Source organism: Telopea speciosissima, chromosome 4 (assembly GCF_018873765.1).
Source record: "Telopea speciosissima isolate NSW1024214 ecotype Mountain lineage chromosome 4, Tspe_v1, whole genome shotgun sequence".
NCBI classification, from domain to species: domain Eukaryota; kingdom Viridiplantae; phylum Streptophyta; class Magnoliopsida; order Proteales; family Proteaceae; genus Telopea; species Telopea speciosissima.
In genome coordinates, this window is record NC_057919.1 from 69,635,566 (window position 1) to 69,654,911 (window position 19,346).

The 19,346-nt window shown below is 39.1% G+C and overlaps 1 protein-coding gene and 1 pseudogene across 2 annotated transcripts in view; one reads left to right on the forward strand and one right to left on the reverse strand.

Moving 5' to 3' along the window:
• Positions 1-93: 93 nt before the first annotated feature.
• On the forward strand, positions 94-19,132 carry LOC122657784 (annotated as a pseudogene).
• The window catches only part of LOC122657783 (E3 ubiquitin-protein ligase RFI2-like), a 48,473-nt gene continuing 34,086 nt past the window's right edge, over positions 4,960-19,346 (reverse strand). The window contains exons 3-7 of one of the 2 annotated variants that reach the window (XM_043852577.1): positions 14,306-14,364; positions 6,307-6,332; positions 5,824-6,214; positions 5,599-5,732; positions 4,960-5,475 (exon numbers count right to left, since the gene is read on the reverse strand). In XM_043852577.1, coding sequence (XP_043708512.1) covers positions 5,195-5,475; positions 5,599-5,732; positions 5,824-6,214; positions 6,307-6,332; positions 14,306-14,364 — 891 coding nt within the window. In that variant the 3' untranslated portion in view covers positions 4,960-5,194. Of the gene's footprint in view, positions 5,733-5,823; positions 6,215-6,306; positions 6,333-14,305; positions 14,365-19,346 lie in introns of both variants that reach the window. The other variant, XM_043852576.1, reaches the window with a different exon arrangement.

Here is a 19,346-nt window from a genome sequence, read left to right on the forward strand (position 1 = left end):
CTAAATGGTATAAGCAGAACAAGAAGGAAACCTCCTCCTAATGAGTTAGGCTAGCTTTGGAAGCCAAGTTAACCTAGTTTATCCTCCTGTAAATATTGCAGGAAGATGTGAAGCTCATGAGTGATATTGGTCTAGAAGGCTGCAGGTTCTCCATATCTTGGTCAAGACTTCTCCCAAGTATGTTTACTCAAAGATACATTGCTTGATTATGCATAATAGTGTAAATTATCTTGTTCAACAGAGTAAGTGAATCACTATGTTTGTTTGTTGCAGATGGGAGAGGGGCCATTAATCCAAAAGGCCTAGAGTATTACAATAATCTGATCAACGAACTGATTAGACATGTATGACTAATTTAGTATAGTAATCTAGCTTCCTTTTGTTCTTCACCATATATACACTGTAAATGAAGTACTTGTGATATATCATTCTCACAAGTGTTAAGCACTGTAAGCACATTTTTCAATCATCAAGGATTCATAACTTTGGTTGGTTCTTTAAGTGATGGAGTTGTTAAGAAAAACAATGCCCAGAATGGCGATTTGTAGAAGAAATACGAAAAATAGAGAAGAACAAGCACACACAAGCACACAGGATTTACGTGGTTCACCCCCAAAATGGAAGCTACATCCACGGCCGAGCAACAGAACAAATTTCACTATTCTCTGGAAATGTTACAAAACCTCTCTTACAGTCCTCTCAAATATAAGAACATTATATAGAAAAGCCCTAACCCGAAGAAGTACAAGAATACCCCTGGACCCAGAAATTGCCAAGTCAGACAGGGTCGAACCAAAACATAACGTATATCCCATAATATACCGTTTCGAAGATCTCGACGAGCCCAACACAACATCCAGCCCTTGGCGGGGACGTACGCCATTTTTTGGCAATCCGAGATCGTTTCGAGGCAGAAATGGCCCTCCAAAGATCTCAATCGCACATTCTAGATCAAAAATCAGGCTTCACCAATAACAGGAGTGTTCTCTGTGTTGCAGTGCAGCCTGTGCCCAGACACATGGGCTGGGTATTCCTGCCATTCAAGGGGGCAGGGTGGTCATTTGCCCACCCCCCATGTGTCTGGTCGCAGGCTGCACCCCCGGCACAGAGAACATTTGGCCTTTTAATAATTTTGTGTGATTATATATAATGGTAATGAAGTATTGAGAGTTGTAAATCTCTCATTCATCTTCTATTTTGAATTAATTAGGGGTTGCACCACATGTTACACTCTTCCATTTGGATTTTCCTCAAGTACTTCAAGATGAATATGGAGGATGGCTTAGCCCAAAGATTGTGTAACTTCACAAACTCTCCTTGTAACATCTCTCCCTCATATGTTTCAAGTGTCCAAATCCTAACATAAACTTTATTTTGAATCAGGGAGGATTTCACAGCCTATGCAGATGTATGTTTCAGAGAGTTTGGAGATAGGATTTCCTACTGGACTACCATCAATGAACCCAATGTCTTGGCTATATCATCATTTGACTTTAGAAACTCTTCTGTGGACCCTTACACTGCAGTGCATCATATTTGCTAGCACATGCATCAGTTGCTGCTCTGTACAAAGAAAAATACATAGTTGGGTTCTCCCAAGTCTTTATTCTCTTTAGAAAAGATTTGATCCCATCTTATTATGTTCATTAATGGAAGCTTATTGCAGGCCAAGCAGAAAGGTTGGGTAGGCTTGAATGTGTATGCTTTCTGGTGTGACCCTTTCACAAACTCAACAGCTGATGTTAAAGCAACCCAAAGATCCATGGATTTCTTCATTGGCTGGTATGTAAGATCATTACCATAAGGCTTCATACAATAACCAGACAAACAGAGACAGAGACTGCTTAAATCAGAATTCGGCTTTTTTATTTGATGAAATTCTCTAAATCTGCAGGGTTATAGATCCCCTAATTTTTGGAGACTACCCAAAGATCATGAAGAAGATAGTTGGGTCAAGATTACCATCTTTCACCAAACGCGAGTCTGAACTAGTGAAAGGATCATCAGATTTTATTGGACTGAACCATTACCTCACAGTTTATGTTAAAGATAACTCCAGCAATCCTTATGTAGGCCTTCCCGACTTCAGTGGAGACATGGCAGTCCAATATTCAGGTTATATATATAAACTTAAATAAATTTTGAATTGAGAGTGATCATCTTTAAAACTCTCCAAAGTCAGAAGCAATCCCTGTAAACTCTCATCAGTGATTGAACCCACATTGCAGTTTCCAGAGATGAGACATCTTCCGAAACGTTCGTACCAGGTTCTGCAACACCCAGTACTCCGTCGGGCTTACGTAGTTTGCTTGAATACTTAAAGAACTACTATGGAAACCCTCCTGTTTATGTTCAAGAAAATGGTACAGCATCCTCTCATCTGTTTCTAGTTTCTAATGCAAATATACCACTCATGCCTCTTATTATGGCTTCTATCAATAATCTTGCCTATTCAGCACTGAATTGGAAGAAAGTCAGGACCATCTTTCACCATTTCTAAGGCCTAAGTTAGAGATAGTCTCACATCGGTTAGTTCAGGTTTATGGTGCCTTCATATACTTGAGGAGCTCTCTCCAACTAATGCCTTAAGGTTATGAGTTGGACCCTCCAACATAAGGGTACAGATTTCTTTGTTGTCCTCCCTAATTGTATATCTACGTGTATACCAAAGCTACGAGGGAGGTAGATGTTAAGATGTTGGCAGTTATAGAGGTATAGTAACATTTCAATTAGTTCAGGTCCTTAATGCCTTCATATATTTAAAGACTTATGTTGAGATGTTGGATCCTTGGTGTCTTCATATACTTAAGAAGCTTTCTCCACCTAACCTAATAATTCGATTCTGATCAGGTTATAGAGCATCACAAAACGAGACATTAAATGACACAGACCGGATTAATTACATGGATGGATACATTGGAAGCATGCTTGATCCAATAAGGTAAAAAAGCTTAGATCACTTCTTCACCATCTATTTAATAGTATTTGAGTCCCCTTGAAATTTTTCTTTTTATATTTATGAAGGAATGGATCAAACGTGAGAGGATACTTTGTGTGGTCATTCCTAGATGTCTTTGAGTTTCTTAGTGGGTATGAGGCACGCTATGGACTGGTTCATGTGGACTTCAATGACAAGGAATTGAAGAGACAGCCTAAGTTATCTGCTCAATGGTACTCTAATTTCCTCAAGAAGAAAAGCAAGAGGATAGAGTCCAAAATCAAGGCTACATCTCATCCTTCACAGTAGCTTCGATTTATGTTTCATTGGATTCTGAGTTCCTCAATCTTCATAGTATCTCTATGTCTTAATTCACTTACTATCATTTATGATTTCAAAGAACCAAATGTACAGATGATATAGATTTTGTGCTAAGGTCTTGGGTTCCCAAGTCCTTAGATATAGTGTTATACAATGCTTTCGACCCAGAATTTCTAGTTGGCCACCTCTGTACTAGTCATTTGGTCATTTCAATGTTAAATAAAGGTTATTAATAAACTCGGAATCAAGATCCGGATCTATTTCCAGGGCAAGAGATCGATGTCTGGTCGTGTAGCTCCTACAGCAACAGAGACCAATGAGAACGCACACAGAGACATCAATATAGAAGAGGTTTTTGATTTCATAAGGGGCAAGGTGATACTTTCACCGTGATAAGCCAGACCATGGTTCATCTTAAATCGTACTGAAATTATATAAGCTCCATCTGGTTGCAAATAAATGAATGGGACTACCATAAAAAAATAAATTAATAAAAAAGAAGAGAAAAGCAAATTACTTTTAAAAAACAAGGCCAAAGATTTCATAAACATTACCTAAACATAATTATATAACCTACTTAATTCTTAATGAAGAGTGAATTTCATTAGCGAATAAAACCCCCTTCTCAAAAAAATAAATAAGGGAAAGTAGTAGATTTTGATTTGAGAGATTTGAAAAGCTGCAAATATTTATACCTTATCGGCGCTGGATGGGTCCAGTTTTCTAATCAGTAGACCATAAGATTTTTCACCTTAAATAATTATTATTTTATAATAAAATAATTGAATCCTTTTAGACGTCACCATGCCTAATGAAGTAAAACGTATCAACATTTACCAGTTGACACTACATAGGTTAAAACATGTGATAAAAGACCTCACATACATCTCAATGGCTAAATTTTACTCGGAAGTATGCAAGAAAAGTTACTCAGGATTCAAAGTTTTAATAAAATTATCAAAATGACATAAAAATATAAAATAGAGATGAATATAAAATACCAAAAAAAAAATTCTTTTGTAATTTTAACTACTTCCTCTCTACTTATTTTAAGCAAAAATTATACCAATGAGATGCTTGACCAGTCCTCTTATCACATGAACCAGACCATGTACTACAATAGTACACCATATGACAAATAGTGAAGCACTAAACTTCACTAAGCATAATGACGAGAAATAAATTTTACTTTCAAATCCAAGAGAAATTTTAATAGCCACATTTGAAATAACTAGTTAGTGACGGAATCATGAATACAAAAATCTCTTTTAAAGATTTTACTTTAATTTTTCTTTTTCTTCCATACCCTTTATTTCCCTTGCAACCAGACGAGCCATTTGGATCTCACCCTAAAAAATACGGGAGTTCCAAATATTAACAGACTCATGAGCGAAGGTAAACAAGCTAGCTTCACAGGAGAAATATGAAGAAAATAGTAAAGATCTTTTAATACTGGACCTGTAGACCACACCATGGCCACCTCGAACACTGTCAAAGGCAGCCCAGTAGCAGAAAGCCATCACCAGGTTTACTCGAGTAGCATGTAAACGCTAAGGAACCTTAGGAGTACAGCAGATACAGCTCCCACAAGGTAAGATGGGAAACTGATTGATCTCCAAGGTCTTTGGCTTTCATTAATGTGGCCTTAGTGGGTTGGGTCTCTGAAAAGAACAGGACAAGTAGAAAAGGTGCAAGGCCTAAAAACAAGAATAATTCCTCCTTTTCTTGCCATTCCACATGATTATATTATTTTATGTTCCTCAGGGCCGAAATGAAGAGGAAGCCAAGGTCACCACACAGCCGCATGACAGCCAAATGATAGTTTTTCAGTTTTCGGGGCCACGCAGCAACGATAAGTCTGTCGGGATTTACAGACTTGCAGCAATATATCATCTCTCATATATAATTTGTTTCAGTCTAGAGTCCTTGTGTACTTCATAGGAAAGGAAGCATCCTACCAGATGGATGAACTGGCTGATAGGAAGAACTCTCCAATCGACTTTGTGATGACGTCCTCTCGGATCCATGCCTCTGCCAAAACCCACCAGCCCGGCTGCCGGAGTCTGACCCACCGGCAGCCTGAGGGAATGGCCCCCACCAACTCGACTCTCTATCAACCGGGATCAATGGGAACGGAGCAAAACGATCCCTTTCCCACGCATAGAAACGACCTCGTACTGGATTCTCTGCTTCTTGGAGGCTCCGACCGGACGAGCCTGAAGGTGGAAAGACATAGAACGCACCAGCATGATCAGACGATGAGGCCACAGGCCCTACAGGAGCCAATCCCCTAGGACCACTAGTTCTTCTCATGGCTGAAAACATAGGTGAACGCATGCCTGGTGAATTGTTAGGCTGCTGCTGTTGATGGTAAGCATGGAGACCCTGGATCCTATCATGGGTCCGAGCACTGCTGCCTGGATAAGGTGGCACCATTGAGGAAACCACTGAACTCCCAGCTCGAGGACCAGATCTGGAAAAGATATGCAAACTGCAAAGTTAATATTTCAGCTCTTGAGAAAGAGTCTAGCAAAGAACTAGAACTTCTGATCACTAAGGCTTACCCATGACCAAGAAGAAAAGGGTGCACAAAAGATCCCGGCCTTGGTATACCATCAGAATCACCCCTATTTGATCTCATTGTTGCAGATGGAAGCGGAGCTTGATCAGCACCGCCAATACGACCATTGGTAGGAGAAAGAGGAGAGTGGTGGTCCCAACTATGATAGTGAAGATCCACGGCAGGAAAAGCATGGGAAGTAGATGAGATATCACTTGGTCCTGACAGGCTATTCCAGTGATGGTTAAAATTAGGACCATCTGCAAGGCTCTCATTTGAGGTCGAGGATGAAGGTTGAAGTGGTTGGAAGTAGGCAACGTAAGGGCAAGAATGGGCTGCAGATGGCGCAGCTGTATGTTCAGCAAAGATGGCATGGTGTCCCAGCAGATCATGATCTGCATTAGAAGAAATTCAATCACTAAATAAAGGAGGCTCCCAACAAAGTTTCAAATGGAAAAATTAAGTTGACGAAAAGAGATTCACTTACATGTGGTTGATGGAGATTCTCCTTCCCTGCAAGAGTTGCAACATTAAAAATAAAAAATAAAAAAATTAGTTGAAGAACAAAATCAACTTTTAGAAGGAGTAAACATGGAAATATGGGAAGTTCCCGTGCATCATGCATAGTAGGTATCCCAACTTACAGCAGGACATGGGGTGAGTCCTGCTATAAAGTAGAAATACCAACTTCCCAAGTGTCTATGATAAAAGGCATGCTTCCGTCATTAATAAGCACATACCTAAGAGATTAACTAGAGAAAAGCAGCGTGAATACCACAGTTGTCACGGCATATAGGCGACCAAAGGCGATCAAGGGGGTCAAAAAACCTATGCCTTGTGCACCGCCTAGGCGACCAAGGCACCCTCCCAAAATAGCCGCCTGGACGCCTTGACAACTATGGTGAACACATAGCTAACAGTTCCACTAGTTAGCTTATTCCTCATACTTGGTTGGTTGACATAAATTCAATGAAACCAGCTATAAGAAGAATCACACAAGGATTTGAAACTCAGGATTAAGGATCGGATCGGATTGGCCCCTGGATCATTCGTGGACAATTTTTGGCTGATATTTCACAGAATCGGATCAGTACTAGAAAATCAATGTCAGCTGACCCATGCGATCCGATCCCAATACTTGCAACCTTGTTACCACAAGTCACAACAGAAAAACAAGAAGAAGGATGGCCTGGAACATTGAGGACGACAAGAAAAAGAGACGAAAATTCCAGCTATTGCAATGTAGGAGTTTATAGCAGTCCACAGCAACAAAAGAAGGCAAGAAAAACCTACCAATGACTAGATGATGTAGGCACAAATCCAACAAATTCATCCAGGCTTGAAAGGGTCAAATTTAATTCTAACATCACTGTCACTGGCATCAAGTTAGTTTGCAAAGGCTCAAACTAATAATCATTCTATTAAGAGCTCAGTTCTTGGATGAGATTCAATAACAGTGTTTAACAAGGATGCAAGAAAATAAACAATATAGAGGGTTTGGCATTTACAACAAACTCCAACAGAAAGGACTCTTGGGGCAAAATATCATAAATTCATAATCAGTTGTAGGTAAATACTCTCCGAGGTTAAAATTTAAATGAGGTTGAAGCAGGTAGCCAATGGTATGCAATTTGTCCAATTCTTGCTTGTTGACAGACTTTTCAGTGTTCCTTCAATTGGCTAGGTCTCTTGAGCTTTTCGGTTGACTACTATGGAGAATTGAAAGAGTAACGATGCATGCTTGAAAACAGTTGATGTAGATCCAAGTCTCCATGACCTAAAGAAGCCCCCCTTGATCATAGGGTTTTAGTAGGAGCCTTGGTATAGTTTATTTCAGTTCTATACTTTGTTTTTTTTAGCAGCCTTAAGGACTTAATCCTATTGGCTGAGATTGTTTTATTCATATTGGTTCCTAGGGTATCTTTTATTTCAGCTGTTTTAAGTGATCTAATCCTATTGGTTGTTAGGGGATTTGATCCTATTGGTTGTTAGGGAATATTTAAGTTGTTTTAAGTTGTATTAAATTATTAAGGGTAGTTAAGTCTTTTTTCTTTTAAGTGTTTTAACTTCGAAATTAAACCTCCACGATTTCTGAAGGAGGAGTTTGAATTGTAACCTGATTAGGCCCTTAGGCCCTTATTAATAAGAGATCGTGGGAGAGGCTCCCCCACACAATTTAGATGTGAAAATTTCATTTGCTATTGCTGCTGCCATGACTGCTGCTGCTTGCTCTTTGAGAGTAATCCATGTGGGTCATATCCAGGAAGCCTTGTGAGTCATATCAAGGTTGAAGAGCTGGTGGACTCCAGTGACTCCTTGCATCTTGTAGATCGGGAGGTTCTTCTTCAGATTATCTTCAAGCTGCTGCTGTCTTTGAAGGAGTTTTATCAGTGAGTTAATTTGAATTCTCAGCAGATTTCCTTCCTCTTCTTCTTCCTCCAACCTCCCATAATCGATTCCCATAAAACCCAAACTCCATTAAACCCTAGAATCCATTCACAACCTTATTCTTCCATTAGATTCAGCCCATATTATAGTCACAGCCCCCCATTAAACACCTCCCTCCACTCGATCTCAGTTACAGCCCATTCCAACAGTTAAAACCCTAATCCCCTTCATTCCCCATTAAGCCCTAAAACTCCAATTTTTAGATCTTATACTTCCCACCATCAAAAACCAACCAAATTCCAGTCGAGTTACCCTTCCAGTGTCCCCTACCTTCGATCCAAAGCCCTGCCCCAAAACCTCACTTTAAACCCTAAATTCCATAGTTTTCCTAATTCCCAAACCCGAAACCCTAACCCCAATTCTGCAGAATTTTCAAACTTATCTAAATCTTGATATTTTTATACTGTAATAACCCCCTAGGTCTGCGTATGAAAACTATATAAGACCCATCCCCAAATTCATAAACCTAACCCTAGTTTTAAGTCAAGTCAGCCTGCTTTGCCCGAATCGGCTGATTAATTTCAGGATTATTGTTCACCTGGTCTCTAGTAGGACTGCTTCCTATCTAGAGCTACATTAACAGTAGTGAAGTTTATAGTCTGAATGGATTGGAATTGGGCTCTTTCAGCTTTCCAACTAGTAGGTAGTAACAGATTACAAACTGCATAGAAATACAAGAAAGATGAAAAAATACAGAACCCTCCCCAACCACCTAGGGATTGAAAGAATCCACACTAATCAATGTGAATCCAAACAGAAAATCAATTTCAGAGAAAAAAATAATGAAAGACATACTAGAGCAAGCAATATCTCCTACAATAACAACCCCTAGTGTTAGGGGTTGCTACCAAGTAGTCTTCCTAGCAATACTTAGGAAAAATGAAAACGGGGGAAAATGCTATATATAGGTTCCTGCTATCTAATAACTAAGTTTAATGTTATTACACCTGTACGAAGTCATAAATTTACTTACAAATTTAGAATAGTAGAACCCTGTAAAACAGAAAACTGTACTAGATGCCACTTCCCATAATTCCCATAAGTTAAATTCCTCAGTTTGTCTTTCGCTACTTATCCCTCCCCCCCCCCCCCCAATGATTAAAGTTTGTTTTCACTTTCCACTTTGACGAGAAATCTTATAACTACTACTCTTCTCTCTAAATGTTTGTTCTTTTTTTCCAGCTTGTGCTTAGTAATATGCCTATTATAACCCCTATATCAAATATACAACTCTTCAAAATAAAATCTTCCTTTGAATGTATCAAGTGCAAAATATACATTGTGCAAAATAAGAAGGAAAAGAGACAAAACTGTCATCGGATGTATCAATCTTTAGTCAAGAAAGCTAGCTATACTGCACTTTCTTAATAAGACCAAATGCAACGCACACTCCACAACTGCCACCAGAGAGAGAGATGCGGGAAACAAATGAATCAGTACTCTAACATGGGGGAAGAACAAGGCCTATTGGTGAGGGGACTCTATTAGAGCAGAACTCTTTTTAAAGATGGGTTTGGAACTAACTAAGAGAGAAGGTTTTATAGGCATTATAGTTGAGGGAGACTCCACAACCATAATAGCACACACAATCAAGGGCCATGAAGGTTTACTCACATTATCAGACATTAAAAAAATCCTTGGCTCTTCAAATCTGAACTGCTCTATCAGTTAGAAGCTGAGATAAAGCTTGTTTAGAAAGGAGAGGCTTGGCTGGTGTTCAGGGCATTCTCTTCCAGGGATCTGGGTTTCATTGTTATGCAGTATTCTCTTTTAGAAAAAAGAGAAAGAAAACAAAGTTACTCCAGTCACATTATCTTCGGTTTTGTTTGGGTTGGTTCGGTTCGGTTCATATGGTTCAAACCAACTCTTGTGTTTCAAGAATTGGTTCAGATGTTCTTCTAGAAACAAGATTTCGTGAAGCTGTTAGGAAAATCTTTTTTATGGCCCGCGGTTATAGGTTTCCAGAATTTCAAGAACCTAATCAGCTCAGAGATGTGGGGCCCAGTTGGGAAGATTTTCTGAGAATATTATCTACAAGGAAAATCATGGGATCATTCGGACACTTAGGGGCTGTATGGCAATGTTCAAAAGAAACACTTTTGGTGTTTTGGTGTTTTTTTGGGATAAATTTGGAACAGAACATGTATGTGACGTCCGATTTGTGTTTGTGTTTTTTTGGAATGAACTGGATGAACACACGCACACATTTTTTTGTAATTGGAGAAACACATTTGAAGTTGTTCATAAAGAACAGAAACACAAATGATGAACAAAAAAGACCCAATAAACACCGACTCTCGACCATCAATCTCGAAAGACCCCTCGAACTCTCTGCGCTATTGGATTCCCCTTTCAAAATTAGGAGGTTAAGAACTATGATTTTCAATTTTCCATGTTCCCCACAAATTATTTGCAGCGACCAATGATGGCCCTCGAAACAAAATCTTTTCTTATGGAACTCTGATTGACATCATTTCAATGTCATTGGATCTCCCTTTCAAAATTAGGCGGTTTTACCCTAGGATTTTAAATTTTACAGGCTCCCATCACAAATTTTTGTGGCATAATGATGCCAATGAAACGGAATCTTTTCCCGTAGAAATCTGATTTGACCTGATTTCAATGTCATTGGATCCCACTTTCAAAATTAGGTGGTGTAGACCTAATATTTTAAATTGGGAGAAAAAACGCAGCCCGGTCATGCCAAACACGTCGCCCCTGCGCCCTTAACACAGGGGCGCGCGAAATGATCGCCACACCCCTAGTCATTTCCAAGGTTCCAGGGGTGTGGTAGTCATTTCACGCCTGTGTGTCAGGGTGGAGGGACGGTGTGTGCTACGCAACCAAGTGGCGTCTCTTTCCCTTTTAAATTTTATAGGTCCCACTCACAATTTCTCGTCCACCAATTTTGGCCCTCAAAAAGGAATCTTTTCATGTGGACCTCCAATTGACCTGATTTCAATGTCATCATATCCCACTATCAAAATTTGGTGGTTTAAACCTAAGATTTTTCAAATTTCCAGCATCCCGTCACAAATTATTTGTCTAAAAACTGCCGCTATATAAACACTTTTCATGGAGGTAATAAATGTAGGAACAAATACCTAAAACACTGCAAAAAAGAATGGAAATTGCAAACAAACAATCACACAAAGCAAGGAATTATGTAGTTCAACAAGATTACTTACGTCCACAATAAGAGAGGCATGAGGAACGGGGTTTTAACGGCCCTTTGGAATCAGCCCCAAAACCCGTGCGACAAATACCCTTGTAGCCCCAACAATCTCTACCTTGGCTTGAATTCTATAAAACATCCTATGAAAATAACTTGTAGATGCCTTCATCCTTGTACCTATATAAAGGTACGAACCCTCACCCGTTAGGTGCGTCACACACTTTCAACAGCAAGTAATATTGATAAAGTCCAAACAGGACTCGAACTTCTCCGTAGTGACCGGATTGGTGAGAACATCTACAGGATTGCTATTTGCGTGAATTTTCTTCTAGTGAATGCTGCCTTCTGACACAGGCTCCTTGATCTTGTGAAACCTCACATCAATATGCTTCGTCCTTGTATAAAACACTTTATTCTTTGCAAGATGTATGGCAATCTGACTGTCACATTGTAACACTATACCTTGCTCCAACCCCCAACTCACAAACCAACCCAACCCAACCAACTGCCGACCAAACCCCTTCCTTGGCAGCCTAAACCGTTGTCACGCAACTGTTGACTGAAGATCGCCCTCCACAAGATAGGTCCACCAACTACTATAAACACATACCTTGTAGTAGATCTCCTCCTATCTAAGTCACAAGCATAGTCGGAATCGACATATCCTGCCAAGTCTGTGGAACTTCCCTTACCTCTGAATATAATACCCAAATCTGTAGTCTTGCTCAGATATCTAAAGATCCACTTAATTGCATTCCAATGCTCCTTCCTTAGATTACTCATGTATTGACTGACAACACTGACAACATGAGACAAATCTAGCCTACTAAAAACCATAGCATACATGAGACTTATTTGTTGTAGGACGTTTTTCTAAAATAACTTGAAATGGCTAGATAATGCTTAATAGTCTAACCTTTTCCATGTTGAAACGCTTTAGCACCTTCTCAACATACCTCTTCTGTGTAACCCAAAGTTTACCTACACTTCTATCTCCAGAGATTTCTGTGCCAAGGATCTTTTCGCAACACCAAGATCCTTCATTTCAAATTCAGCACTCAAACAAGACTTTTAGAGAAATGATATCATGTTTATTCTTGGCAATAGTAAGCATGTAATCAACAAAAAACATCAAAAGAATAATAGAATTATCATCTGACACTTTATAATACACACATGACACAACAATCATATTCAATTCTTGAGTAGCCAATCTACACCATATAGGAGTCAAAACGATTGTACCAAGGCCTAGAAGGATGCTTAAGACCATAAGCAACCTCTTAAGCAGGCAAACATGATCTTTTCCCTGCACCTTGAAACGTTCAGGCTGCTCCATGTAAATCTGTTCCTCCATGTCACCATGAAAAAATGTCGTCTTCACATCAAGCTGTTCCATATCTAAATCAAGACTACCAAAGCAAGTAGTAACCCTTAGGGCCCTCAAGTTTTAATTCGTAATCAGCCCACAAACCCTTGCAATGGAATACAAGACACTGTACCCCCAACAATAAAATAAGTGGCGAAAATAGTGTTCTCAAATATATGAATAATAAAAAAATGCATTCCATACGTGTTTCTGTTCTTTTTAGTGACAGAAATACTTTTTCCCAGTATTACCATACAGCATTTTATTGTACAAAAGTATTCCAAAGGAACAGAAACACAAGTATTTCTGACTCGGAAATACTAATTTGGAATAGAAACGTTGCCATACAGCCCCTTAGTTTCCTGCTTTATCGATAATTCTTGTTTAGTTTCCAGCCTGTTCGGGTTTCTTTATGAGAGTAATATTTGCAGCAGGTTGTTTCTTATTTTATTTACTATTTTACTTGTTTCAGGACACTTAAAATAGCATGCAACTAAGGAGTTAGGTTTAGTTTTAGATTCTGCTTTGTTTTCTTTTTAATTCTATTTAATAGGTTGTGTTAGGCAAAGCCCTCCCAACGATTTATTGCATGGATTAAAATTAGTTTGTTTTGAATATTGAGGTTATTGCTCTCCCCACGAATCATTTCTTCCTACCTTCTCTGTCCCATCTTTCCTCTCTGTTTTCTAGCGTGGCTTGCTGACCTGCAAAACTCTTCTTCCTCTATTTTCCCCATCGCTGCTATTAGATCATATTCTGATCACAGATTTGATCATTGGGCCTGCTTGCATCTGATATCCATAATCTGGATTTTCAAATTGCACAACATTGTTTCATCACTGTTATGGGTGCTTACTTTCTGTTTATGAGGTTCCCTTCAACATGTTTTAGTTGTTTTGATCATGGTCGTCACTCTCTTGTGACTTTGTATTACTTTTCTGTTTGTGGGGTTCCCTTGAACATGTTTTAGTTGTTGCAGTCATGGTCATCACTCTCTTATGACTTTGTACCTTTACTTCTCCTTTGGATCAATAAATTCTACTATCATTACTCATCAAAAAAAAATAATGGGGTAATAATCGAGCAAGAGAGAGGGTGTCATTTTCCTCTCCAGAAAGACATTTGCAGATTAGGACGCAATTAGGAATATAAATAAGTACGCACAGTGATTGCCCATGGTCCTCATTTTGGCCACCACATTCTCAATTGCAAGCTCGTTGGATGGGCAGTCAGGTATTTTGAACAGTCCCAATGGTAATATTTTTCCACACTTCCAGTCACAGAAAAGCACACAAGACCACTAGTAAAATGATGGACTTGGAACGTGGACCCATTGGATCAATTTGTATCATCTATGTTACATTGTGTGCTAGTCTGTGGTGCAGTGTTGTAAGGGCTTGAAGAGGGAATTAAGAAATGTGTGAAAATGCATTAGATTGAAAATTTTCATCTCAGAAAATAACCAAAAAAGGGTTATAAGGACATCTTGCTTACTCAAATGATGAATGAACTCGAGAGAATCCACTAAACGGACACCAATGCACTCCAAATGGCTGGAAAAAGACAATCAAAACCAACGGAAAAAAAATCAAGAGGGTCAATATCAATACTACAAATCCCAATAGACATCCTTCCAAGCATATGATACTTCAGTCCTTCATCATGATATCCAAATAATCAAATTAAAAAAAAAATCAATGATTATGTTCTTAACTACTTTAAATTAGAAAAATGCAGAAACAATTCTAAGAGTTTCAGAACCAATTACAGTAACTGCAATTCTACTTCTTAGGAATTCTACTTTCTAGCAAACAGAAGATAATAAAAAGCCAAGGAATAAAGAGATTATCAACAATTTAAATGAAGTAATTTATAATAGTAACAACTAGCTACCATAACAACAATGATGATGATGTTGTTTCCCTGAAACATGTAACAACTAGCTACCATTTGCTTCCAAGTTCCTAGTACATAAAATAAATGCAATCAAAACCATGAACTGATTATATACAGTCAAAACCATGAAGTGATATTCTATATTTTACATAGAAGATAAAGGGAGAGACTCAAAGGAATAGCATGAACAAGGGATAAAGTTATTGAATTCAGAAAAATACATAATGGCAAAAAGAGACATGGAACAGATGTGCCAGGCTTTGCGCAACATACCACTGGTTCTAAGTCACGTGGTTAATAAACTCAACCAAGTGTCTAAGCCTTCTCTCAACTAAATGGGGCCATCTATTCAAGTCCAGTCTCACCATTCAACTCTATTAAAAGTTGATGTTTTTTGTCAAGCCAAAACCATGCATACGTTTCCACTGATTCATTTCAAGCCTACCAGTTGATCTTTTTAACTGTTCTAGTCTGCACCACCTCACTCCTTAGTGTTACACTCGATGGCGTCCAGTACAAATGTTTGTACCAACTCAAATGGATCTCCTTCAACTTATCTTCTATAAGAGGAAAAATCAAAACAATGGATAGGCATGGTTCTCCCTAGATTAGCCACATGCCAAATTTCAGGTCCAACTCAACCATATCACCCACCTTGTATTGGATTTTCCCCATGCATTTTCAATGGTCAATCAATTTAATTTCTTTTTTACTTTTTAAGCAATTTTTTACCCTCTTCTCTGCCACATGTAAGACTCACATTGAGTTCAAAATAACAGGTAGATATGGTATGGTGGGGCCCACTGTTGCCAAATCTGATTGCCAAGTGTACAGCCATGTGGTGCAATGGCTATTTGCACTACCACCTTACCATAAATAATTCAAAAAAAAAAATTTAACATTTACACAAATACCTTTAAATATGCCACAAAGATGCAAGGACCGGAACATTTAAGTGGTTGATCTGGGGTGATGCAGTTCAAAAGAAAAGATGGCCAACGGCAAACCAGGCCATTAACCTGCACCAAGAATGGACCAATATGTTTAATTTTGAGTGTCCAATGGATTACATGAGCCATGGGATTAATATTTTTTGGGTTTACTATTGTAATGAGCGAATTCTATTAGTGGAGGCCCAATGAGAAAACAGGAAGATACCTGAGAGGGGAACTCAGAGTTGCAGGGGAGAAAGGAACACTCTATACAACCACAGTCACACACACACACGCGACACGCCACAGCGTACTCAAACCTATTTCTTTTCATTCTAAAAACTCAGTTTATTGGTTACAAGTATACAAAGAGAAGAAACAAACAAAGAGCCCCAACTAGAATGTAAAACCCAAACTAACTCAAACTCTATCTCCTATTTCTTACTTAACCAATTCAAAGCAAAACATGATAAATAAATAAAAATAAAAATAAACAATACAAACCAAACCACTACCAGCCCTTACTAGACCAAAAACCCAAGTTGGCTCGGTTCCCTTTGGGTTTGGGTTCCAAAGCTGATCGTATTGGTCCAACCAACTCTTTGAGAAGGAGAACTCCTTCAACGGAGCTCTAATGAATCTGGGATTTTGGGATAATGTTCCTAACTCAAGGCTCAATCAACTCCAAGTAACAAAGGAGTGATTTATCAACTTCAAAACCAAAGAAAATCTGCAGAAACAAAATCGGGCGGAACTAGAAGAACCCAACCTGCTTGATGGTTTCAATCTCACAGCAGAACAATGGTCTGGGACTAAAGTTATCGGGTTCGAATAGCCCTAGTGAGGGGGATCTTATATCCATAACCTGAGAAGAAAGGTAGAGAAGATGAGGGAGAAGAGTCCACAATCAAGGGCGACTGTTTGTGCACCAGAACAGGGGATTGGAAAAAGAAAACCAGAAAAGGAGGAGAATGAAGGAAGAGAAGGATGAAAGGGTCTCACCGGGAAGAGGGGGGAGAAGAAGAGAACAGAGAGAAGAAGGGGGTTCACACAAGCAGCCAAAAGCCATGCAGACTTCTTCAAAACAAACTCTGGGAAGGGGGGGGGGGGGGAGGTAGAGAACAGAGAGAAGAAGGGGGTCCTGAAATGCTGCATGGTAACACAAAAAAAAATCTGTAACTAAGAAGAAACAGAAACCTGTATGGGTCGCACTTAACAGAATCGTTTCTGGTGTATACCAATAATTACATAAAATGCCACCTACACTATAATTTTTAAACTTAACGTTTTTTTAAGCCAAATATCACCATTAAAAACTACTTAAATTGTTTAAATAGTACATCCATGAGTTTGAACTAATTATTACACATATCTCTAGAGTTGAAATAAAACATAAACAAGAACAATTGATGTGATCAGGTTTAAGGGTGTCAAAACATAACCCGAACCTGTCAAACTGGCCCAGCCCAACCCGATTGAGTCCAATCCAAATCGAATTGAGGCCTTATCAGTTCGGCTTCGATTCGCGGATTAGAGCATCCTTCGATTCAGGCTCCAACCCCCAAACTCTACCTAATTACCCAAACCCAGTCTATACCCGGTTTTCAAACCGAACCGAAATGAATTGAAACTGATAGCACACACCGAACCGAACCCGAGTCCAAACCAAATTGAAACCGAAATCGAAAAGTCCTTATAGGTTTGGTTTCGGTTTCCCTACTCACATTGAAACTGGAAAAAAAACGAACCGCCCGATTGACACCCTTAATCAGGTTCCATATCAACAAAAAGGTTGTAACATCAAATACAAATACTTCGGCCGATTTCCTAGTGGTGGATGAGTATGAATGCCATTCTTGAGAACATTATCATGGATTCGCTCATCAATATCCTCATCGGGATTATGTGAGTCTACCCACATAAATGCCCTACATAATCTTCATTTGCGGGGCATTGAGAAACCATTGTCCTAGGTTTCAATGTGTACTAGACATCTTCAACACCATCCGACTGATGTAGATTTTGGCCAGAGGAAGAAGCAGAAGAACCGTCGAACTAGGACCTTTTTGGGCTAGAACTGGACCAACTCGAGCCAGCCCAGCATGACCAGTTTGAGCCGGCCCAGCAAAGCTTCTAGAAGTTGCCCACAGATGCTCCACGATTTCGACAGCATCTCCTTTGACCAGTCAACTAGCATTGGTGCACCTTAGTTTCTATTTTTATCATTGCAGCCTTTAGTAGTTACTATATTTATTAGTTTCTAATTTTGTTCCTTGCATGTTGGTTGAACTATAAAGCCTAGTTTCTATTTTCATTAGGTTTCTATTTTTTTAGAAGTTACTATTTCCTAAGTTTCTAATTTTGTAAGCTAACTTATTCCATTAGCTAGGCAGCCCCTCTTGTAATAGAAACAGATTTGGAGAATAGAATTTGTGGCTAAGCTTGCCATCAGTTATGGGAAAAATTCCATGTTTTAATAGCTGGGACAGCTGTGGGTGAGAGACCCAAGCTGAGAGAACCATTCCCCTACCCCTCCTTCTCTTCTATCTTCTCTTCTCTATCTTCTCCTCCATTGCAATCAATCCCTTTTAGTGTTGATGCTACCCTGTGATCAATACATGTGCTGTGAAGATTCACTGGAAGGCTGCAATTAATCCCCAGATCCATCCAAGGCTGTTGTTGCTGTTGCTGATCAACATAAGGAGATTTTCACACCTCGCGGAATCAGTTCTGCCCCAAGTTCCTGCTGCAACTTCAAGGCTGCATATCTCCACATTCATCCATTGAAATCTGCTGGGCTTTGGAACATAGAACCACACCATCAACCACCCTACTCAATCCCAAGTTTGGCCCATCCAATTGGCTGGATTGCTCCATATTCACAAACCTCCTATTTTCATTCCACACTCATATCTTCACTTCTGTCCATTAGAATCTCACCAAAATTGCAGCAAAGCTCCTTCATACCCAGCCCCATACTCGATCCTTCTTGGAGACCAAATGCAGTGCTGATTTGCAAGTTTTATACAAACCTTTTAATTTGGTGTTGCTGCCATATCTCCTAATTCAGCCATCCAAACTGAGTGAAACTTCCAGAAGAGTTTCACCACCACACAAGCAACCTTCGATCCAAGTCTGATTACCTTCCCAAGGCTGGTTTGGTTTCAAACTCCAACTTTCTAATTTCTGTCCTAATTTCTAATTTGGTTTGTGGGTTATTTGGGACTAGTAGTTTAGTCTTACATTACCGACCCTGCCCATAAGGATACATGGGTTTTTCACCTTTCATCTCTCTGTAAGATATGGAATTTGGGAATGCTGTCTAAAAAGAGAAAATTGCACATAGTTAAAGAATGGAATTTAAAACAAACTGTGCTTAATATATCAAACAACATATCATCAAATATGAAAGCATAAAATAGGAGTAAATTAGTTTAATCAAAATGTACATTACAATGGACTTGAACTACTCCAAAAATATTACAAACTATGAATCAAGTAATGGGGGGCAATCCATGCTTTGTTGCCAACTCGTTTGCAATCATCTTCCTAGCGATATCCATCTCTCTTGCCCTATTATGTTGACTACTAGTACTACTCGCAAGTGGGATAATAACATCATCTTCCGGTGGTTGTTCCAGTTCCTTATCTTCATCTCCATACTCTTTAAATATGTCGTCTTTCTCTCGTTCATCACGAATGAAGTT